Source organism: Adiantum capillus-veneris, chromosome 11 (genome assembly GCF_014529385.1).
Source record: "Adiantum capillus-veneris isolate H3 chromosome 11, ASM1452938v2, whole genome shotgun sequence".
Taxonomy (NCBI): domain Eukaryota; kingdom Viridiplantae; phylum Streptophyta; class Polypodiopsida; order Polypodiales; family Pteridaceae; genus Adiantum; species Adiantum capillus-veneris.
In genome coordinates, this window is record NC_140941.1 from 147,175,675 (window position 1) to 147,200,986 (window position 25,312).

The 25,312-nt window shown below is 46.2% G+C and overlaps 1 protein-coding gene across 1 annotated transcript in view; it reads left to right on the forward strand.

Annotated features, from left to right (window-relative positions):
• Positions 1–258: 258 nt before the first annotated feature.
• Positions 259–25,312, forward strand: part of LOC147448182 (mitogen-activated protein kinase 4b-like) — a 62,257-nt gene continuing 37,203 nt past the window's right edge. The window contains exons 1-3 of the mRNA XM_086524046.1: positions 259–851; positions 1,458–1,587; positions 1,856–1,993. Coding sequence (XP_086380172.1) covers positions 685–851; positions 1,458–1,587; positions 1,856–1,993 — 435 coding nt within the window. The 5' untranslated portion in view covers positions 259–684. The remainder of the gene's footprint in view (positions 852–1,457; positions 1,588–1,855; positions 1,994–25,312) is intronic.

Here is a 25,312-nt window from a genome sequence, read left to right on the forward strand (position 1 = left end):
CAAGCTACTAAGATACCCCTAACACCCACCCCGCCCCCCCCCCAAAACACACACGCACGCACACAACGGAAGGGGATAATAGTAAAAGTCACCATGAATTGATTGATTTGACTAGACACTCTCATGCACATGGGGGCGTCCGTTCGGGTTTTGTTCAACTTTTGTGTTTGCTTTGCAACTGCACCTAGGAGGTAACTAAAAACATCTATCCGGAGGTTCCCTGAAATCACTTGACCTGGTCGCCTCTCGCGCACGTTTGTTGATCCTTTCTCTTCAAAGTGAGAAGACAAGTGGTCTCCATACTGCACAATAGTCCTAGCTGCCCTTTCGCACGCGTTCTCTCTCTCTCTCTCTCTCTCTCTCACACAGTCTTACTCTCACTCCTCACTCTTCTTCTCTCTCTCTCTCACACACACACAGACACTGTCCCCGCGCGCACACACACACACACACACACACACAGGCGCACGCACTCGAAGATCTGCAAACAGACGCACTGCTAGCATCAGACGCATCAGCAAGCCGATCTCTTTTCTCTCAGCGTTGCCAAGGTTTGTATAGAGAGGTAGCAGAAGACGTGGACAGCGAGCAGCGTAAATGAGTAGCCGTAATTAGTGTTGTGGACGCTGGTGAAGAGAACGTAACTGGAGGTCAGTTTTTGTTGGCCTGCGCGCTGCCCTTGAAATGGATGCTTCATCTGCTAGTACCCCCGCAGAGACTCAGGTAAAAGGGGTCCCTACACATGGAGGACAATACACCTTGTACAACATTTTTGGCAACCTCTTCGAAGTGACCTCCAAATATGTGCCACCTATTCGCCCAATTGGCCGTGGCGCCTACGGCATTGTCTGGTAAGCATCAAGCTCTTATCTGAGAGAGAGAGAGAGAGAGAGAGAGAGAGAGTATTTTACAACGGCTTAGAGCATATGACCATGCTTATTGGATGTGTGTATAATAAGAAAGAATGGCATCCTCCATGCTTCTGGACCTGGCGGTGGATTCTTGAAATCATTGATACCCATCTTTCCACTGTTATAAACTGTCCACTTCCCGTTCTTTCTTGCTTCTGGGACTTTGGCTAATTCACTTGTTAGCTCACATATGGTGGCAACAGTTTAGAACGCAACTCTACATTATGCACAAGTTGCGGACACCTTGTAGAATACTCAATGGAGTCTCAATGAAACCTCCTGTGGCATTGCACGCAGCAGAGCTCGTGTGGGCAGACTTGTGTTTGCTTGAGACGGTTGTGAACATTTCTCGACAATATATATCGAGAATCTATAATTTGCGACTATGCTTCTCAGATACGAATTAATAAGTGTTGAAGGCTAACATGTTGCAAATTATCTTCATTTATCTCATGAAGAATTTGTGATTTTCTAATCTCATGGCGGTTTCCTTTAGTTTCTTTGGATTTAATTGGAGAGGCTAAGTTTCCTTGCTTCTTATAACAGCTCAGCCATTAATAGCGAGACTGGTGAAGAGGTGGCTATAAAGAAAATTGGAAATGCTTTTGACAATAGAATTGACGCTAAGCGCACACTACGAGAAATAAAGCTCCTCCGCCATATGGATCACGAAAATGTAAGTTTTGTTAAAGACAACTGTCTACACCCATGCATGTACGTATACACACGCATGGACACTCATGCACCCACTGTATGTACTTGAGAGTCACACATTGCCTTTGAGATGGATCCAATTTGGTTGCAAACTTGTTGGCACCTATGTGTGTGCCCACGCTTTGGGAGAATGTGTGCTTGTATGCAATATTCATATCGATAACCTAAGACTGCAGGTTTATTCTTTTCTACAGCCAATTTAATGACTCAACTAACATAATGCAATGCAGATAATTGTAATAAAGGACATCATCCAACCTCCTAAGCGGGATCAATTCAATGATGTCTACATTGTGTATGAGCTCATGGATACTGATCTTCATCAAATCATAAGATCAAACCAGCCATTGACTGATGATCACTGTCAGGTTGGTAAATTCAGAATATTTTCTGGCTATCGTACACCTTGAATTTTTTGTTTATTGTACTTTTGTCTTTTTCCTGCGTATGTGGTGGAAAGCAATACTTGGTTATTAAGTTCTGTCTGTAAGGTTCTAGAGGTGCACAAAATGGAGCAAGGAGCTTGTATATGTGTGCTTGTCCAGTTTTTTTGTCTTGCTTTTTTAGCTTGCTTACTTAGTCACCGTAGTCCCTCTATAATAGAGACAAAAGAGATGGTTTTTCAAACAAACCTTACAATCTATCCACGACATCATCGTTTCTTGGTTGGAATGTCTGCCTTGTAAGTCAAACACAGCTCCAAGATCAGATGAGTAGGAGAACAAAAGGCTGGAGAACTAGGCTGAATCAATTGTCGCACTGACAAGTCTGTTTACTTGACGCACGATCTCGTCCTGTTGTGATCTCTATGTGTCTTCGGGATGCGTTGGAGGTAACTCTCTTGGTAATGTGTCTCAAAGAGACAATTCTAATCTCTTCTTGTTTAGTTGATTTAAATTAGGGACTTCTCGCTTCATAAAAGATGACTCTTTAGTGAATGAGGAGCAGCCAAAGCTGATACAAAAGGGATTAATGACACAAATCAAGCACTTGCACAAAGACGACAATCACCGAACATTCAAAGCACATTCAACTCACTTGCTCTGATACCACTGGAACAGGCTTGGACACTCCAAGCGAGAAATTATTAGCAATACACGAATAGAAACCTGAAAATCATTGATCTTTATAAGAGAGAGAGAGAGAGAGAGAGAGAGAGAGAGAGAGAGAGAGAGAGAGAGAGAGAGAGAGAGAGAGGGGGACGTTCATAGGTGGCTGGCTGAACTGGTATAGCACAAGGAATTGGCGTCCTAGCCACCTGTTCATGTTCAGAAAGGGTTTGCCTTGGAGCCTGGCATAACCAATCTACCACACTTTGGTGATAGAAAGGTTATACCATTTTCCTTTTTTTATTAGCACACACACACACCCCCCCACACACACACCCGAGAAGAAGAGAGTTTTAATGTCGTAGGAAATTATCCCAAGAGACCTTAAAGATTTAGCCGACGAGGAGAGTTGAACTCAAGACCTGTTGTTCAAGAGGGAAATGGCATAACCAATCTACCACACGTGGGTGATAGAAAGGTTATACCATTTTTCTCTTTTTATTAGCGCACACACACATACACACACCCACCCACACCCACACACACACGCGAGAAGAAGAGAGTTTTAACGTTGTAGGAAACTATCCCAAGAGACCTTAAAGATCTAGCTGACGAGGAGAGTTGAACTCAAGACTTGTTATTCAAGAGGGAAATGGCATAACCAATCTACCACACTTCGGTGATAGAAAGGTTATACCATTTTCCTCTTTTTATTAGCACACACACACACAACTGAGAAGAAGAGAGTTTTAACGCTAGGTGTGAGAGGAGGGGATGATGAGCCCCCATGAATACCATCAACCACAAGACCTGCAAATACGTGTGAAATAGGTACCCCCCTGGCTCTATATATAGGAGCATCTACATGGACTTAGGGAGAGGATCTTGGATCTCTTCTTGGACAGGTTCATTGCTTGGATCTACAGACTGGAGTGGGACTTCAGTGCTTTGGACTCTCTTGGAGAGTTTACGCGCGAGTTACGGGAGATCATGCATCATTATGCGACTACATCCGGAGTCACCCGGAGCTTGGCTTGGATGGTAGTGCAATTGCTCTTCTACACTCCTGATCATCTGGATTGCTACCTTCAGAGTTTCTTTCACTCACACTCGGTAACCTTACAATATATCAAGCTCATTCACATTGAGAGCCACATCGAGATGCGGTTTGGTGGCGTTGTTGGCGTGGATTTTGTTTTTCAAGACGGCACAGACAGATTGGTCTAGCCTTTCCTCATCTCAGAGGTTCTTCACAGCGCAGACTGCTCAGTCTGGCTTCCCTTCTTCATACAAGATGATTACGGTGCAGATAGCTTGATCTGACCACACCTCTTCTCAGAGGCCCTTCACAGCGCAGACTGTCGAGTCTGGCTTTCCCCTCATCTTGGATTACCCTACCTACTAACGGGACACCATCCGGTGGTGGTCCGTGCGGTCTCTCGGTGACTGTTGCAGCTTACGGTAGCTTCTACAGTGCAAACTGCTTAGTCTGGCTTTCCTTGTTTCGGAGGACGCTTACGGTGCAGATTGCTATATCTGGCCTTCCTGGAGTTTTACACAGCTTAGCCACCTCGCCACACTGGGGTACAGGTTCATGCATTGACAGGCTTCCGGTCATTCTCATGACAGTTCCTGGTGTCACGTGACACATCCCAACCCTATGTGTCCGTGGACAAGCTACACCACAGCAGGGTTCAGTCAGTCCTATCAAGTTAGATTAGGAGTGATCTGGCACTTTTGTGAGTCTATTCGTAGACCGTGCATGCCCAATCACTTAGCATAGATGCATATCCTCCGGTTGCATACAACATGATCATCGGAATTCCCATCAGAATCCATTAGCATCAGTTAGGGGAATTTTCCAGTGCATTTAGCCTATTTTCCTATTTATTGGGATTTTCACTTATTATTTTTAAGTGACTTTCCTACAAAAGTAGGTAGGGCAATTTTGCTAAGTTTCTATATAAGCAAACCCAAGTTAGCACTAAATGGCAGAAGAGGCAGCAGGAACTTCCAGCTCAACAGGCAACTTCTCAGCGGTACCCCCCAGCGTTTTTGGACCTCCTCCTTCGCGGGGATTCCCAGCAGAACCATCGCCTTGAAGCTTCCCTCTTCTGGCGTTTGTTCCCCCTTCTGGCAGCCCCCAAAGCCAGCGTTTTTGGGATTGCAAAGCATCAGCAGAATCAGCGTTTTGACATGAGCAATTTCAGCCAAGTTAGCGTTTTTGCTGGCGTTTTTGCCTTGCTGCAGCGTTTTGACTTTCAGCCCCAACCTGTCGGAGATACACAGCATTTTCAGCCTTTAGCAAGGTAGCAGATACATCCCAGATTGGTTGCAGAAGTCCCCCCCATCTTTAGCCCAAGAAAACGCAGCCAAAACAGTCCATTTTCAGCCTTGAAACAGTCCAAGAAATTCAGCATCTAGAAGATCTCAGATTTCAGCCCAAGTCGCCGTCGTCATCACCGTCGTCGTCACATCGGCATAGTTCCATTGCATCAGTCCATTGCATACGCATTGTACACCTTTGTGCAATCAAAGAATAGACCACTCTCGCCGACGAGAGTGGGGCCTTCGGAGGAGGGTTTTACAACCTCTCGGTGTCGTATCTCTTCTCTCTCCTTCTCTCAGTCTCATTCATTTGCACGCACAACATCCACTCACTTTGTTCGTGACCACAACACTCTACAAGACAGAAAGCTCTCTCTTTCCCTAAAGAACTAAAAGGAACCTTGAGCAATAAAGATCACGAAAATACAACATTCATTCCGCTGCACCTAACATTGGTATCAGAGCTTTGGAAGTGTTCTGCGTTACTCAAGGAAAGAACCACAAGAACCACAATAATTTTTTTTGCTTGTTGTGATCGCATGAACCCAAGTTTACTTGGGCGTGGCGATTCCTAATAGTGTTTGTTAAAGAGTGACAGGAATCCCAAGAAAGAAGGTCTTGTCCAGCCTCCCCTTGTGTCTCTTTTCACTCATTGAGAGCCGACCGTGCACTTAGCGGCCGGCCAATCAACGTGAGGTAGAAAAAAGCAACCTTGGTGTGAGCGCAAGGCCGCCAAGGGGTGCGCCCGCAGAAAAGGGTAGAACTCGGGTGAAGAGAAGATCCTTCTCCAACGCGATTTGCAAGCGAAAGAACACCTCAAGAACCCTAGATTCTCACGAATCAAGGACCTCAAGAACCTCAAGAACCCCAAGAACCCAAGTTCCTCGTGAACTTAAGAACCCAAGACCCCTAAGAACCCACAAGAACCCACAACTTCAGAATGGTCATCACTCGAAGCGGAATGGATACTTCGCTTGGAGGTGACGAGCATGAGAGAGGCGAAATAGAATTTTCCACACCAGGAGGTTTTTCCGACCCTCCCCCTTCACCATCTACGACAAAGATTGCACTAACTCCTATGGAGGAGTTGGAACAAGAAAGAGAAGCAGACAGAAAAGCCTATGAAGAAGACATGGCAGCCATCGATCGTAAGTACCAAGAAAGAATGGTAGCCATAGCGCGCGAGAGCAAAGCAAGACAAGCAGATTTTGATCGCGAGATCAAAGCACAAAAAGAAAAGAGCGACCTATACATGAAAGAGTTCTTGCGACTCTTTTCTATTGTGCAGGCGTAACTCGCACAAGATCAGGAAAAGGAGACTCTCTCAGTCTCTACTTCTCCAAAGCATGACACACAGGATTTGCATGATTGTGTGAAGCATGATGATGATTTGATTGACAATGACTTGCATGATGTTTTGATTGACAATGATAAGCACAATGATTTGCATGATGAATTGGATGCCAATGAGAAGCATGATGATTTGGATGCCAATGATAAGCATGATGATTTGAATGATAAAGACAAGCATGATGATTTGCATGATGATCAAGATGTGATTTCTCACAAGCATGATGAGTTGCATGACGATGATGTGATTGTTCACAAGGATGATGTGTTAGTTGATGCTTTTTCTAGCGAAGCTAACCTCGTTGTAGATTCGATCAATCACGAAAAAGCGATCTTAGCTTTTGAGTCGAGGTCCAAAGAACCCCCACAGGACGATTCGATCATTCAAGATGAACCGATCTTGGCTCTCGAGCCTTGGACTAAAGAACCATCACAGGAAGTATTGTGTGTTCGCATGATTGATACGCACGCATTGTGCGAGTGTTTCATTCGTGAAGGTTTCCTGTATTTTAGTCAGCATCGTTATGTGATCCCTTTTTCTAGGCATGACATACTGTATGTTGAGCACGTTTCTCTCATGGATGAGCACGAATGTATGCGGATTGTTCATGAAAAGTTGAAAAGTTTGTATGTCATGAAGTCACATTCCATGTCTCTTCCTTAGCATGACACAGTTTCTGAACGAGCACATGATTGTATGAGTACCAAGCATGGGCATTTCCATTGTGATTTGCCACAGTTGATTGATTTCGATCAAACAGAAAAGATTCGATCGCATTGTTTGCATGTGTTTGATGAACGGGTTGTCATTCCGTCTCTATGTTCATCTACATTGCATACACAGTCTTTAGAGAAGACAAGATTTTTTTCCTTCACTTTACATGGAATGGGTATGTTCATGTTTTTGTGTTGGAGATGGTTTTAGGAATTTTCAGCCATGGAGATTCTTGAAGACGAAAGAAGCAGGACTCTAGACGAAGTTGAAGCAAGAAAGGAGATTCTGAAGACTTTGTGTCGCTTTCGGCGCGGCCCAAAGAAGCAAGCGTTGCAGACCTTTATGAAGTTCAAGTACCGCACGACCCACACATCAGAGTGGGCCGGCGAAGAGTCCCTTCCAGGTTTTCGGATGCTGTTGGCGATCTCCCTCGACGCCATACAGTTTGGTACCAGTACCTCACTTTGAAAAGGAGGGGATGTCACGTGACACATCCCAACCCTATGTGTCCGTGGACAAGCTACACCACAGCAGGGTTCAATCAGTCCGATCAAGTTAGATTAACAGTGATCTGACACTTTTGTGAGTCTATTCGTAGACCGTGCATGCCCAATCATGGGCTTTCTCATTTTCTCTAGTTGGTTTGAATACAAACACCACAGATCCTGTTGGGCAGGACACTTGCAAGTCTATTGGCACTTCTTTTACGACCAGGAGTTGTTTTCACACTCAGCTCGGGACCTTCATGCAGTATCTTCACCCTGTATCGGCGAAGTACAACAGTTTGCTACACTGCTCATGATGGCACTTTACCATGGAGATCTCTTGGCAATCGTGATATCCCAGACTGCTGCTACACTCATGTAGTATTGTCCTTCAGTGGACATTGCAGGACAACTTCATCATTTGCCTCACATCTTCGGCTTCGTGCTGTTTGTTCAGCATCAGGTGCTAAGAGGGGGTGTTAGATTTACACCACTCTTCTGCTTCACAGGTCTAGGGCATGCATGTACGGCTAGTATGTCTCTGGGTTGGCCACCCATAGTCTAGGTTGTACTTGGTCTAGCCGCCCGAGTTTGGGGCCGGCTGCCCACCTTTTGTCCAGGTGCCCACATATGTTTCCATATATCATTTTTCTGTTGGGTTGTGGGGATTTTTATCAGGCTTTGCCCTACCACTCTGCTTCTTCACAAAGGTCTAGGGCACTTCCTTGTACGGTTAGTGTCTCTGGGCTGGCCACCCATAGCATAGGTTGTACCTTGTTCAGCCGCCTGAGTTTGGGGCCGGCCGCCCACTTGAGTTGGGCGCTCACCTAGGGCACTCGTATATATGGGGCCAGGGGGGTACACATTTAATTATCATCTGATCATTGTACGGGTCTTTGTGTTCTAGTAGTCATGGGGGGCGATCACACCAGCGTTCTCTCTCTCTCTCTCTCTCTCTCTCTCTCTCTCTCTCTCTCTCTCTCTCTCTTCCGCACACACGCACTCTCACATGGTATCAGCAGCTTTAGGCTCTACCTGTTCCAAGGCGCTACATTGCATCAAGAACTTCTCCCAAGATCAGCAACAACCATCGTTTTTGCATGCACCAGGCAAACGGTGGAAATCTGCGTTTTTCTGTCACCGGGGAACATCCTCAACCTGCGTTTTTGCAGATCCGTCTAGCGTTTTTGCATCAGGCTGCCAGCGCTTCACTTTTTGGGACTTTTCGTCGCCGGAAAACCCTTCCCCTCTACCTGCGTTTGTACAGCCCGTCATCGTTTTTGGGTGCATCAGCGTTTTTTGCAGCAGAGGGGGCAGCGCTCAGCTTTTCTCCACCAAATCTTGCCTACGACACACGGCCTTGCATCTGGTGCATTGCCGGTCAAATTCCTCTTCAGATCTTCAGATTTCAGCCAGTAATACCTGCTGTTTTCTCTGTTTTCAGTCCACCTGGGGTTGTGCCAGGGATTCACCATCCTTCCTACACCCTCTGCACTGCTCCAGACCTTGTGGGGAGCGTACAAGCACACTGAAAATCGCTGGACAGCAGCGTTTTCATCACCTTGCAGTTGCGTTTTTGGGGTGGAGAGCAGCCACATGGTTTGTGTTTTTTGCAGAGGATGAAGCTACCTCCTGCCGGGACACCATCCGGTCTCTCAGTGATTGTTGCAGTACACGGTAGTTTCGATATCGGCTTGATCATCTACGGGCGTACGATCCTTGGGATCCATTCATTCCGGCCATCATTCGGCGGTTGCGCACTCCATAGGGGGTGGCTACACCTATGCACTCATCAGAGGAGTTCACACAAGATATGGCCATGCTCATCATAGTTACATGGGACGGCGGGTCGGGGTCGGGGTCGGGGACGGGGACGGGGACGGGACGGCAAAAGTCAGGAAACGGGGACGGGGGTCGGGACGGCAAAAGTCAGGAAATGGGGACGGGGGTCGGGATGGCAAAAAAAAATTTAGAGTTTTTTTGGCATTTTTTGACCTATACACATGCCACACACATAGAGCATCACTTTGACCACAAATTTACACTAAATAGACCAAAGAACATGAGTCATATAGACGCAAATGTGCTAATAAAACATCGAGAAATGAGGACCCAAAGGGTGGCTTTTATAGCCATTGGGGTGCTTCAAAGTTCAAACATATGTCTATTAGAGAGAAACTAGCCTCTAGAAATGATCAGGTTTTCAAATTTTAAATAAAGTCCCCTCCCATCCCCTGCTGCCCCCCCCCGTCCCCTGCCGTCCCCTCTGTCCCCTGCCGTCCCCGGGACGTTTTGCCTGCGTTCCCACTTGGCAGCCATTTTGCCGTCCGTCCCCTGCTGTCCCCACCCGTCCCCGTCTCGGAAATGGGCGTCCCCCGTCCCTAGGGTCCGTCCCCTCCGTCCCCTGTAACTATGATGCTCATGGCATATGGCATTCCGACATTCCCAGATGGTGTCCTGTCAGTAGGTAGGGTAATCCGGAAAGCTAGACTCAACAGTCTGCGCTGTGAAGGGCCTCTGAGAAGAGGTGTGGTCAGACCAGGTTGTTTGCATCGTAATCATCCTGTATGAAGAAGGGAAGCCAGACCGAGAAGTGTGCGCTGTGAATAATCTCTAAGAAGAGGAAAAGCCAGAACAATCCGTCTGCGTCGTCTTGTTTATATCTCCTGCCTCCAATCCTCCCATGTCAACCAAAACAAAATCCGTGCCAACTCCACCACACCGCATCTCGTTGTGGCTCTCAATGTGAATGAGCTGGGAGTGGCCTACTACCCAGGTCGGGGGATAAGTCTGCTGTCAGGTTATCGAGGGTGAGTGTCAGCAACTGTGAAGGTAGCAATCCAAATGATTAGGACTCAGGAGTGTACTTACACTCAGAAGGTAGCAATCCAAATGATCAAGAGTGTAGAAGAGCAACTGCACTACCATCCCAGCCAAGCTCCAAGTGACTCCGGATGTAGTCGCGGGATGCCTAATCTCCTGCATCTCGCAAGTAAACTCTCCAAGAGAGTCCAAAGCACCGAAGTCTCACTCCAGTTTGTATATCCAAGCCCTGGACCTGTCCAAGAAGAGATCCGATATCCTCTCCCTAAGTCCATGTAGATGCTCCTGTGTAAGCAAGCGATCTGACGTGTCTAGGTCAAGTGGTAAGGGTCTGTCCACCCAAGACGGTGGTGTCCAGTGGTGGTTCGTGCGGTCTATCGGTGACTGTTGCAGCTTACGGTAGCTTCTACATTGCATAATGCTTAGTCTGGCTTTCTTTGTTTCAGAAGACATTTAAAGTGCAGATTGCTACATGTGGCCTTCCTGGAGTTTTACACAACTTAGCCACCTGGCCACACTGGGGTACAGGTTCATGCATTGACAGGCTTCCGGTCATTTTGATGACGATTCCTGGGTTTCCCCATTTTTCCAGACGGTTTGACTACATACACCACAGATCCTATTGGGCAGGACACTTGCAGGTCTATTGGCACTTCTTTTATGACAAGGAGTTGTTTCACACTCAGTTTAGGATCTTCACGCAGTATCTTCACCCTGTATCGGCGGAGTACAACAATTTGCTACACTGCTCGTGAGGCACTTTACCATGGAGATTTCTTGGCGGTTGGGACACCCCAGACTGCTGTTACACTCGCGGAGTTTGTCGGAGTATTGTCCTTCAGTGGACATGGTAGCAGACATCTTTATCATTTGCCTCACATCTTCGGCTTCATGCGGTTTGTTCAGCATCAGGTGCTCAGAGGGGGTGTTAGACTTACACCACTCTGCTACTTCACATAGGTCTAGGACATACATGTGCAGCTAGTGTGCCTCTGGCCTGGCCCCCCTTTGCATATGCATTTAGATTGCACTGTCCAGTCGCCCACTTCTGGGCCGGCCGTCCACCTTGTTCGGGCGCCCTCATATATATTTCATTTATTTCTTGTTGAGTCTTGGGGGGATTTTTCGAGGCATTGCCCTACCTCCCTTGGGCACTTGTATATGGGTCCACGAGGGTACCCATAGGACACACACATTTGGTCACTGTGAATTGGGTCTTCTACTCATGGTAGTCATGGGGAGCTGATCGCCCCCTCGTCACCATATCTTGCGTTTGTGGTCTATTGTCTCTCTCTCTCTCTCTCTCTCTCTCTCTCTCTCTCTCTCTCTCTTTCTGTGTGTGTGTGTGTGTGTCTCACGCTTCCGCGCACACGCGCGCTCTCACAAACGTGGCATGACAATAGGAGGGTTACGAATTAAAACCTAAACCCTTACCAACTTGAAGTCCGTGACCGAGGAGCCTAAACCCTAAAACAAAAAACTCAAATCTTGTATATTGCTTACGTGGCCAGCTGTACTAACATCCGCAAATCGCGCAAGAGCTTTTGGGCGCTAGATTTTGGTGGATAGTTTATGGGAACCTGTCACGAGGCTGTGGCAACCACTAACCTTAGTTGTTGGTTTCTTTCCCTTGATTTTTATTTATTTTTTGGGACCCTCTTATTGAAGTCACAAATGGTCGGACATTGTGTGGCCAGTGTGAAACGGTTGACAGCGGAGAGTTTCACCCGCAGTTGGGAACGGCAAGTCGCCACGAGATGATCGGGCCAGTCGGCATTGGAATCCGAGGAGTAAAAGGGTGTCTAGGCTCTGTTCAAATTCATTTAGGCCCCTCGTTACACTTAATAAGTCGGTGGGTACTAGGAATTGACTTAAAAGAGGCAAAGTGGACACTTGGCGGTTGTAGGTGCAATTTCCTAGTCCAGGTGGAAGAGGGGGCGCCCATATTGATTGAAGGGCTGATTTTGGCTCATAAGTGAACTACTGTGTGTGTGAGTAGTAGGTGCAGGTGATCACAACTTTAATAGAAAGCTTGCTTTCTCCCTTGTCTTATGTAGCGCAATGATTCCGCTCTCGCGCACCACTCTCTCCCCCTTTGAATACAGAAACGTGATGCCCTGCTCGAGGGCTCTCATCTGTATGTATAATTGTGTGGGTTCATGCACGATTGCCGAGGCAAAAGCCTCCTGCATAGGTATTGGATTAGCTAGTTGCTAATCCCCTGCATGTACAGGTGAATTCGGAAAGATTTCACGCGAGAAATCTCGTCCAATTAAAAGGGCAAGTAGCCCTACAGGTCCGGAGCTCGAGGGCTTGCTATGGATGTGACCGGCATGCAAACGGAGCCGGAAACAGTGAATTACAGCCTGCTGTGTGTTTTTGCAGGTTTAGGGTTTTGACCCTAATTGATCCCTAATACCCCCAAGACCATTGGGGAAGCGTTGGGATCACTGTATAGGTGATCGGGTGCATTTCCGGGGCAGAAAACAGAGAATTCAGCGTGCTGCAGATTCTTGCCAGGTTTGGGAAAGCGCCCATATGCGCTGGGAAGGTCATCTTTTTCATGGGGATTTTGTCTGTGAAGCCTCCTACTGCGGTTATGTTGCCGAAATCGGGCTAGAATAGGCCATTTTCAGCCAGGTAAAAGCGGGACAGCTCGTAGGAACTTGCAGCTTTTCTCCCAAGTTTTATAAGAATAAAGAAATACTGAAAGGGGCTCCAGTCTTTGGGGCCTACAGGGTGTCACTGTTTGCTTGGGAGTGCTTTAGCTACCAAGCCGTGCTTTGTTTGAAGTGTTAATTCTAGTCACAGGTTCACTTGCAAAGTTTCTCTGTGTCGTGACGTTTAAGTAAAATTTATCAAGGGAAGAATCGGGCTAAAGCTAAAGCCTAAATCGGCTAAATCGGGTGTTGCGGAGTCACGTGGGGCTCCAAGAAAATTTCCTTCTGTCCACGATTAGGTGGTTAGGACGCCTATTCCACATGCTTTACCAGTTCAGCCAGCCACCTTTCAGAGTCCGCATGTTGCATTAAATGGACAGGGAACCGGTTTCCAAGCTATGCAACATGTCCTTCCACCACCCACGGTACATCCTGGGTATTTCGGGGGTGGATTAGTGTTTCAGAGCATGGCTGGTTATGCGCATGGAAACCGGCAATATATGCCAGAATAGTGTTTGGGGGTATGCAAGGCATGATGCCAAACCCCGTGTATGGAAATATTGGCATGCAACAAGGGTTTCAATGCAATCTGGGCCAATTTGGGGTGCCACAAGGCAATTTTGGCATGGCTGGTTTTTCCGACCAGCAGGCACATATGGCACCAGTGACGCAAAATGTCAACGGCCAAGGGGTGCCGATGAGAGTGCCCATGTTGCAGGCAATTCCCTATGACAATTTGTGAGCACTAGAAAAGCCAAAAGCATACAAAGAAGGTGGTGCAACTGTGAAGTTTGATACCTTCAACTTCTCTAAGGATAAGGCAAAGGCTCTTACTTTCCTCCAGCAGTTGGATACAGCTTATGCAGGGGGGAATTTCACACAGGCCTCCTAGGTCAGGAAGGCTGCCACTTTCTTGAAAGGCGATGCGCTTACGTGGTGGACGACACTGTTGATGCAAGGATAGGCACCAGCCACATGGGTATACTTCAAGCAAATGTTTGCATTTGCGCGGCTGTCAAATGAATTTGAAGCTGATATGACGGATTGGCACCAACTCACTGCGGCTACTTGCAAGAGCCTATAGGAGTGCAATCGGAGGTTTTGTAAAGCGTTGCTCTCAGTAACCTCCTATAGGTTTGTGCCACTGACAGAGCAGATTGAGAAGTATTGTTGTGGGCTTCCCAAAGGGCTTCGAGATTACTGTACAAAGAACAGAGTGGCTACCCTCACTTAGCTTATGGAAGTTGCCAACACTGGTCTTGCCTTGTTGAAGGGAGAGGACAGTGGGTTTCTGGGCAACACGAAAGGGTCAGCAAAGAAAAGTTCAACAAAGAAGCCCGTTGTGAAAGTGACTCCTGAAGCGTCCCAGGGGTCAGAAAAGGCAAACAAAGGCAATGACTCAGCCGAGACGTCTGAAGAACAGGCCAAGAAAAAGAAAAGAAAGCCTTTTGTGTGCAAGTCGTTCGAGGAGAAGAAGGCTTTAATGGCTGAGAACAAATGCTTTATATGCGAGCAGCCTGGCCATTTTGCTGCAGATTGTCCCCAGAGGAGGAGGCTAGCTGACTCAGAGGATAGGAAGCCTAAACCCACGGTAGGTCTAGTGCCAGATATGGTGGGTGAGAGGCCAAGTTCAGATGCCAGTGATCTATGCAAAGCGTGGGGTAAAGTTAGAGACCAGACAACACTTATCTTCTTTGATCCAGGTGCTAAAGCAAACTTTATCGCACCAGAGTTGGCCATCAAGCTGGGCATCAAAGCTGAAGAGATGGGGTACAGAGCAGAGGCAAGGTTGGCATGTCCTGGCCACTCAGAGTGTGTTACGCCTATCATTGGAAAGTTGCGTCTGCATATTTAGTCATATGTGGACACAGAAGAATTTTATATCATGCCATTGAAAGTGTGCGATGCGCTGTTGGGAATGGCGTGGATGTTACGTATACATGGAGTGCTGGATGTTTTCAACAAAAAGATCACCCTTCAGCATAGGGACAAAACTCAGATTCTAGATGTAAATCTTAGAGGGGAGTCTGTCCCTATTGTATCTGCTTCGGCTATCACTTCTGTAATTAAGAATCATCTTTCTGCGTTCTTGATTTTTGCACGTGATGTTTCAGATAATTGTCAGTCAAATTTATCTATGATAGATAAAGAAAGGTCAGCATTTTTGCGAGAGTTTAGTGTCTGTTTTTTGATTCATTACTGTCTCAATGCCGCCAAACAGGCCTCCCTAAAAGGTTAGTGTGGCGCAGCAGAAAGAGATTATGGGCCAAGTAGAGGAGCTGCTAGAGAAAGGGCCGATTCAACCTAGTTCTTCACCCTTTTGCTCCCTAGTGCTTCTAGTGCAGAAGAAGGATGGCTCTTGGCACATGTATATTGATTACCTTGTGCTCGCCAAAAAGGGGTTGGGAGGTGCAAAGGGAGACACCACCAACCTTAGCGGACGCCACCTGTGAGCCGACGCCCTTCCAAGCGAGTATGGCATTTCCTTGGGGAAAACCGTCGGGTTACAAGGGCAATTTAGTGTGGTGAGCGATAAGTTATCTGGAGGAGGCAACTCCGAAGGGAAGACCGAAGCAAGTCCCACAGTACCTGGGCCTTTGAACAGAGGTACTTGGTCGCTGTCACGTTCATAACTAGTTACTGAGATGGGTCTCTCAAGGGCACTGCTCTAAGAGTGTATTTAATTCTGGCCTCTTAGGGAAGCAAAGCATCACGTAGTCCAGAGGAAACTAGTGACAAAAGCGTCTGTCCTAGGAGCTTGGGTGCATAGTCCTCGTTGTTCTTCTTGTGCACTTTTTTGGTGTACGAGGGGAACAGCCGGGAGTGCCCAACCCGACTCCTAAAACAAAACAAAAAAACTGTCGCAAATATTAGCATGAATCCTACTCCCTTGGTACAAATCCTTCTTCTCAGCATAGTGTTTAAGTGAGCTCACAAAAGAAATACTTGTTTCTTGGCCCTGCCCCTATTGGGCATATCGTGCAATCGGAGATGACATCCCGCACAGGAATCTCGTCATGCACCATGACACGTGCACCTACCAACATGTTCCCCAAGTGTGTTTTTTTCGACTAATCCACTAGCGCGAATATTAGCGTGAATTTTACTGCCTTGGTACAAATCCTTCTTCTCAGCAGAGTCTTTAAGTGATCTCACAAAAGAAATACTCTTTTCCTGCCCCTGCCCCTGTTGGGCATATCCTGCAATCAGAGACAACAACCTGCATAGGAAGCTCGTCAAAGACTTGTTGCACCATGACAAATGCACCGCACTTGACATACATACTGACCAACATGTTCCCCAAGTATGCGTTCTTTTCAAGTAACCCACTATCACGAATATCAGCATGAATCCTACTCCCTTGGTACAAAGTCAAATCCTTCTTCTCAGCATTGTTTTAAGTGAGCTCACAAAAGAAATACTCGTTTCATGGCCCTACCCTTGATGGGCATATCCTGCAATCAAAGACGACATCCCGCACAGGAATCTCGTCAATGACTTGTTGTGCCATGACAGGTGCAATGCACTTGACATACATTCTGACCAACATGTTCCCCAAGTATGCGTTCTTTTCAAGTATCGACTGTCGTGAATATCAGCATGAATTTTATTGCCTTGGTACAAATCCTTCTTCTCAACACAGTCTTTAAGTAATCTCACAAAAGAAATACTTGTTTCCTGGTCCTGCCCCTGTTGGGCATACCCTGTAATCAGAGAACGTCCCGCACGGGAAGCTCGTCAAAGACTTGTTGTGCCATGATAGGTGCAGCGCACTTGACATACATACTGACCAACATGTTCCCCAAGCATGCGTTCTTTTGAAGTAACCTGCAATCAGTGCATTCCAAGAGACGCCACTCCAAACATTAAGCTCTCTCACGACATCTTTTTTTGACAAGCCCTGACTAAGAGGATCAGCGTGAATTTTTATGCCCATATCAGCATCTTGCGTAGAGCCACATGCCTTCAAGATGCACGCGTATGTGATTGCATCAGGAGAGAGGCGCGTAAGTGATTGCATCAGGAGAGAGGCCCTCACTTTACATCCGCTGAAAACAGCTTAGAGATTTCTGGACCTGCTACTGTTGCGCATATCCAGCAATCAGTGCAATCCAAGAGAGGACATTCTGGACAGAAAGCTCCTCAAGCACTTTCTGTGCTTTCTGAAGTGCACCACATTTGGCATACATATTGACCAAGGCATTGCCAAGCTTGACATTTTTTTGCAACAACCCCGGACTAACAATATTAGAGTGAATTTTTAAAGTGCACCACATTTAGCATACATATTGACCAAGGCAGTGCCAAGAGACCCTCACTTTGCATCTGCCGAAAACAGACGAGAGCTTTGTGCCCTGCCCCTTTGGGGAAAATCCTGCAATCAGTGTATCCCAAGAGTCCAAACTCATGACAAGAAGCTCCTCGAGCACTTTTTGTGCTCTCTGAAGTGCACCACATTTAGCAAACATGTCAACCAAGGCATTGCCAATCACATCTTTTTTCAGCAGCCTCTGGCTAACAATATCAGCATGAATTTTTATGCTCATATTTGTATCTCGCGTAGAGCCACATGCCTTCAAGATGCTCGCGCATGTGATTGCATCTAGAGAGAGGCCCTTGCTTTGCATCTGTTGAGAACAGCCTGAAGTTTTCTGGCCTGCTCTCATTGCATGTATCCCGAAATCAATGCACTCTAAAAGACAACATTAGACAACAGGCCCTGACTAACAATATCAAAATGAATTTATAAGCCCCTATCAGCATCTTGCATAGAGTCGCATGCCTTCAAGATGCATGCACAGGTGATTGCATAGGGGCAAAGGCCCTCACCTTGCATTTGCTGAAATCAGCCTAGAGCTTTTTGGGCCTGCTCCTGTTGTGCGTATCCCGCAATCAGTGCACGCCGTTCCAAAAAGTAGCTCCTCTAGCCTTTGTACTTTCTGAAGTGCACTACATTTGACATTCATATCGACGAAGGCAGTGCCAAGCACGATTTCTCTTTTCAATAGCATCTTGCATAGAGCCACATGCATTCAAGATGCACGTGTAGGTGATAATGTTTGGAGAAAGGCCCTCGCTTTCCATCTACTGAAAGCAGCCCAAAGCTCGTCAAGGACTTGGTGCACTCAAACAAGTCCACCACGCTTGACGTACATACTAACAAAAGAAAGGCTCATCTCTTCCTCTCCATGTTTGCTTGTGTAGTGGATATTGCTCACAAAAGAAAGACTCATCTCTTCCTCTCCATGTTTGCTTGTGTACTGGATATTGCTCTATCCTGTGAAAACAAAACTAGTGCTGCATAGAGAGAATCATGTGTGTGTGTGTGTGAGAGAGAGAGAGAGAGAGAGAGAGAGAGAGAGAGAGAGTCCGTGCGCATACAAAGAGTGCTTTATGAAGTACAACACATCTGGCATACATGTCAACCAAGGCAGTGCCAAGTACAACGTTTATTTTCTACAGCCCCTGGCTAACAATATCATCATGAATTTCTTTGCCCATATCAGCATCTTGCCTAATGCCACATGCCTTCAAGATACAAGATTATGCGATTGCATTTGAATAGCTGCTCTCTCTTTGCATCTGTTGAAAACAGCCCAGAGCTTCTTGGCCCTGCCTCTGTTAGGCATATCCCGTGGTCAATACATTCCAATTGTCACGTGCACATCTGACCCTATGTGTACGTGGACAAGCTACTTCATGGCAAGGGTTCAGTTCAGTTCAGTTAGCGTAGATTAGAAAGTGATCTGGCCCTTTTGTGAGTCTGTTCGCAGACCATGCATGTCAAGACACTTAGAGTAGATGCATATCCTTTGGGTGCACACAGCATGATCATCAGATTTCCATTAGAACCCATCGGGAGCATTTTTACAGTGCATAGACCTATTTTCCCTATTTTTGACATTTTTCACTTATTATTTTTAAGTGACTTTTGTTGGGAACTAGGTAGGGCAAATCAGCAAGTCAAGTACATAAAAAACCTATTGCTAGCACTTTCTGGAAGAAGAGGTAGTAGGAACATCTTGTACAACAGGCACCTTGAACCTTCTGAGCAAGACCTTCTCGGCAGCAAGCCTGGCATTTTTCATCAGAGAGCCCAGCGTTTTCAGCCATCACCAAGCCTTGGGGTTTTTGCATTGCAAATCAGCCCGGCTGTAGCAGAATCAGCAGAAGCCTAGCGTTTTTGCAGCAAGTACCAGATCGGCCCCTAGTGTTTTTGGATCAGCACAGCCCCCTAGCGTTTTGCAGATTCATCGCGACAAGATCATCATTAGCATCAGCGTTTTCAGTTTTCAACATCAAGACTCCGGAGTTCGCAGAACAAGTCCCGAACCTCGCAGATCTCACCTTCCTGCAGCAGTTCCTCGCCGCACGATCAGATCCATCGAAGTTTGCAGTTTCAGCCCCGAAAACGCAGATTTCAGCATCTGCGTTTTTAGCATGTCGTCATCGCATCGTAGCCATCGACATAGAGTCATAATTCAGCAGATAAAGATTTGCAGATTTCAGCCCTTAGCATTTCCAGATTTCAGCCCATCTTGTCGTCGTCGACATCGTCAGCAAGTCCAAGCATTGTAGAGATTTGTGCAATCATCAGTAGACCGCTCTTGCCATAGAGAGTGGGGCCTTCGGAGGAGGGTTTGACAACATTCTGGTGTCGTATTCTTCTCTCTCTATTTCTCAGTCTCATGCACCCTCATTCACAGTGTTCACCACTTTGTTTGTGTCCATTGCACTCTCTCACTAAAGAAACGGAAGGCTCTCCCTTCCGTAAGTAAAAGGAATCCTTGAGCATAGTTTGGAGCACTCATCTTGAGCAAAGTTCAACATTCACTTCCGCTGCACCTTACATTGGTATCAGAGCTTTGGCAGTGTTCTCTATTACTCAAGGAAAGAACCACAAGAACCACAAGAAATTTTTTTGCTTGTTGTGGTCGCACGTAACCCAAGTCCACTTGGGCGTGTGGATTCCTAATCGTGTTTTTGAAGAGTGACAGGAATCTCAAGAAAGAAGGGCTTGTCCAGTCTCCCCTTGTTTCTCTTTTCACTCATTGAGAGCGGATCGTGCACTTAGCGGCCGGCCAATCGACCTGAGGTGGGAAAAAGCAACCTTGGTGTGAGCGCAAGGCCGCCAAGGGGTGCGCCGGAATGAGAAGAGCTTGGGTGAAGAGAAGATCCTTCTCTAACAGAGATTGCAAGCTATAGAAGAACCTCAAAACCCTTGAGAACCCAAGAACCTCAAGAACCTCAAGAACTCAAGAACCCAAGACACCAAGACCCATAAGAACCCAAGTTCCTCGTGAACTTTAGAACCCAAGACTTCAGTGGATGGTCATCACCCAAAGCGGAACGGATACTTCGCATGGAGGTGGTGAGCATGGGAGTGGCGAAGAAGAGTTTTTCCCACCAGGAGGTTTTTCCAACCCTCCCCCTTCCCCATCTACGCCAAGGATTGCATTAACTCCTATGGAGGCTTTTGACAAGATGATGATGGACAGGAAGTTAGAACACGAAGCAAGAAGAGCAGAAATAGCCCGCGAACACGAAGAAAGCATGGCAGCCATAGCTCGTGAAAACAAAGAAAGAATGGCAGCCATAGAGCGTGAGCACAACGAAAGAAAAGCCGCATTGTTGCGACTCTTTTCTAATGTGCAGGCGCAACTTAAAGAGATTCAGGAGAAGGAGACTCTCTCAGTCTTGTCTTCTCCAAAGCACGACACACAAGAATTGCATGATAATGATCAGCATGATGATATGCACGATAATGATAAGCATGATGATTTGCATGATCAAGATGTGATTATTCACAAGCATGATGATTTGCAAGATAATGATGTGATTGGTCAAAAGGATGATGGTTTAGTTGATGCTTTTTCTAGCAAAGCTAACCTCATTGCAGATTCGATAGATCACGAAGAACCGATCTTGGCTCTCGAGCCGAGGTTCAAAGAACCCCCACAGGAAGTATTATATGTACGAAGGATTAGTCAGTACGCATTGTTCGAGTGTTTCATTCGTGATGATTTCTTATATTTTAGTCACCGTCCTTATGTGATCTCTTTTCACAGGCATGACATATTGTACGATGAGCACAATTCACTCATGAATGAGCACGGATGTATGCGGATTGCTCATGAAAAGCTGAAATGTTTGCATTCGAGGAATTTACATTTCATGTCTTTTCCTTGGCATGACACAGTATCCGAAAGAGCACAAGAAGGATTGAGCATCAAGCATCAGCATTTCCGTTGTGTTTTGCCACAGTTGATTGATTTAGATCAGAAAGTCAAGATTCGACCCCATTGTTTGCGTGTGTTTGATGAACGGTGTGGCACTCCGTCACTTTGTTCATCTGCATTGCATGCACAATTTTTTCGAAGGAATTGTATTTTTCCAATCAATTTAGATGGAATGGTTTTGTGTTGGAAGTGGTTTCTGGAATTTTCATCCTCGGAGATTCTTGAAGAAGGTAGACGCATGACTATAGACAAAGTTGAAGTATTGAAGGAGCCATAGATAGATGACTTTGCGTCGCTTTTGGCGCGGCCCAAAGAAGCAAGCGTTGCAGACCTTTATGAAGTTCAAGTATCGCATGACCCACGCGCCAGAGTGGGTCGACGAAGAGTCCTTTCCAGGATTCGAGACGCTGTTGGCCATCTCCCTCGACGCCATACAGTTCGGTACGAGTATCTCACTTTGAAAAGGAGGGGATGTCACGTGCACATCTAACCCTATGTGTACGTGGACAAGCTACTTCATGGCAAGGGTTCAATTCAGTTAGCCAGCCTAGATTAGGAAGTAATCTGACACTTTTGTGAGTCTGTTCGCAGACCGTGCATGTCCAGACACTTAGAGTAGATGCATATCCTCTGGTTGCACACAACATGATCATCAGATTTCCATTAGTACCCATCAGGAGCATTTTTACAGTGCATAGACCTATTTTTCCTATTTTTGATATTTTTCACTTATTATTTTGAAGTGACTTTTGTTGGGAACTAGGTAGGGCAAATTGGCAAGTCAAGTACATAAGAAACCTATCGCTAGCACTTTCAGGGAGAAGAGGTAGCAGGAACATCTTGTTCAACTGTTAGGGTGCAGCGGAATGAATGTTTGAACTTTGCTCAAGATGAGTGCTCCAAACTGTGCTCAAGATTCCTTTTACTTACGGAAGGGAGAGCCTTCCGATCCTTTATTGAGACAGTGCAATGGACACAAACAAAGTGAATAGACACTGTGAATGGAAGTGCATGAGACTGAGAGATAGAGAAGAGAATACGACACCAGAATTTTGTTGAACCCTCCTCCAAAGGCCCCACTCTCTATGGCGAGAGCTGTCTACTTATGATTGCACAAATCTCTACAATGCTTGGACTTGCCGACAATGTCGACAACGACGAGACTGGCTGAAATCTGAAAACTCAAGGGTTGAAATTTGCAAATCTTCTATGTTACGTGACACATCTAACTCTGTGTCCATGGACAAGCTACAACATGACAAGGGTTCAGTTCAGTCAAGTCAGTTTAGAATAGGAAGTGATCTGGCACTTTTGTGAGTGTGTTCGCTGACCGTGCATGTCCAGACACTTAGATTAGATGCATATCCTCTAGTTGCACACATCATGATCATAAGCATTCCCATCAGAATCCATAAGAATCCATTTGGGGAATTTTCCAGTGCATTTAGCCTATTTTCCCTATTTTTGACATTTTGCACTTATTAATTTTAAGTGACTTTTGTTGGAAAGTAGGTAGGGCAAATTGAGTAAGTTTGTATATAAGCAAACCTAGACTAGCACTTTCTGGCAGAAGAGGCAGCAGGAGCACCTTGCTTAACAGGCAACTTCTCAGCAGAACCCCAAGCCCTAACGTTTTTGCTCCACAGCAACCACCTAGCGTTTTTGGACCAGATCAGCCAACGTTTTTGCTCTTGTAGATCCATGGCGACAGAAGACTCAACAAGAAGCCTAGCGTTTTGCATTTGGAGAACGACCGGCGACAGACTGCAGATTTTCAGCCCTAGCGTTTTTGCATCTGCATCATCACCCAGCGTTTTGCAGATTCACCGCGACGGAACATCAAGAAACCTCATCGTTTTTAGTTGTCAGCCCTTAGACACCGCAGATCAAGTCCTGAACCTCGCAAATCTCACGTTCCCGCAGCAGATCCTCGCCGCACGGTTAGTTTCCGCAAGGTTTTCAGTTTCAGCCCGGAAAACGCAGATTTCAGCATCTGCGTTTTCAGCGCGTCAGCGTCATCGTCATTGTCATCGACATCGTCACCGACATAGAGTCAGAATTCAGCAGATCCCAGATTTGCAGATTTCAGCCCTTAAGAGTTTCTAGATTTCAGCCCGTCTCTTCGTCGTCCTCATCGTCGTCGACATCGTCGTCAAGTCCAAGCATTGTAGAGATTTGTGCAATCATAAAGTAGACCGCTCTCGCCATAGAGAGTGGGGCCTTCGGAGGAGGGTTTTACAACGTCTCTGGTGTCGTATTATCTTCTCTCTCTATCTCTTAGTTTCATACACTTGCACGCACAGTGTCCATTCACTTTGTTTGTGATCATAGCATTCTCTCATTAAGAACGGAAGGCTCTACCTTCCATAAGAACAAAAAGGAACCTTGAGCACAATTCGGAGCACTCATCTTGAGCAAAGTTCAAACATTCATTCCGCTGCACCTTACATTGGTATCAGAGCTTTGGCAGTGTTCTGTATCATTGAAGGAAAGAATTACAAGAATCACAATAATTTTTTTTTGCTTGTTGAGGTCGCACGAACCCAAGTTCGCTTGGGCGTGTCGATTCCTAATCGTGTTTTTGAAGAGTGACAGGAATCCCAGGAAAGAAGGGCTTGTCCAGCCTCCCCTTGTGCCTCTTTTCACTCATTGAGAGAGGACCGTGCACTTAGCGGCCTGCCAATCGACGTGAGGTGGGAAAAAGCAACCTTGGTGTGAGCGCAAGGCCGCCAAGGGGTGCCCCCGCGGAAAAGAGTAGAACTCGGGTGAAGAGAAGATCCTTCTCAAACACAGATTGCAAGCGAAAGAAAACCTCAAGAACCTCAAGACCCTCAAGAACTCAAGAACCACGACCCCCAAGAACCCAAGTTCCTCGTGAACTTAAGAACCCAAGACCACAAGAACCCACAACCCACGACTTCAGAATGGTGATCACTCGAAGCGGAATGGATACTTCGCTTGGAAGTGATGAGCATGAGAGAGGCGAAGAAGAATTTTCCCCACCAGGAGGTTTTTCCGACCCTCCCCCTTCCCCATCTACGTCAAGGATTGCACTAACTCCTATGGAGGAGTTGGACGGGATGTTCATGGAAAGGAAGTTAGAACGCGAAGCAAGAAATGCAGAAAGAATGGCAGAATTTGATTGTCAATGCAAAGAAAGAAAAGCAGAAATGGATCGCAGACATGCAGAAAGTAAAGCAGAAAGAAAGGAAGCCATAGAGCGTGAGCAAGAGTTCTAGCGACTCTTTTCTCAAGTTCAGGCACAGATGCAAGAGATTTGGGGAAAGGAGACTCTCTTAGTCTCTTCTTTTCCAAAGCATGACACACAGGATTTGAATGACAATGATTTTGCATGATGATTTGATTGACAATGATAAGCATGATGATTTGGATGATAAAGATGAGCATGATGATTTGCATGATCAAGATGTGATTTCTCACAAGCATGATGAGTTGCATGAAGAAGATGTGATTGTTCACAAGAAGGATGATGTCTTAGTTGATACTTTTGCTAGTGAAGCTAACCTCATTACAAATTCAATCAATCACGAGGAATCGACCTTGGCTTTTGAGTCGAGGTCCAAAGAACCCCTTCAGGAAGAATCGATCTTGGCTCTCGAGCCTAGATCCACAGAACCCTCACAGGAAGTATTATGTGTTCGCATGATTGATACGCACGCATTGTACGAGTGTTTCATTCGTGATCGTTTCCTATATTTTAGTCAGCGTCTTTATGTGATCCCTTTTCCAAGGCATGACATGTTGTACGTTGAGCACGTTTCGCTCATGAATGAGCACGAATGTATGCGGATTTTTCATGAAAAGTTGAAAAGTATGCATTCAAGGAAGTCACATTCCATGTCTCTTCGTTGGCACGACACAATTGCAGAAAGAGCACATGAAAGTATGAGCACCAAGCATGGGCATTTCCATTGTGAATTGCCACAGTTGATTGATTTAGATCCGCAAGACAAGATTAGATCTCATTGTTTGCGTGTGTGTAGTGAACCGTTTGGCACTCCGTTTATTTGTTCATC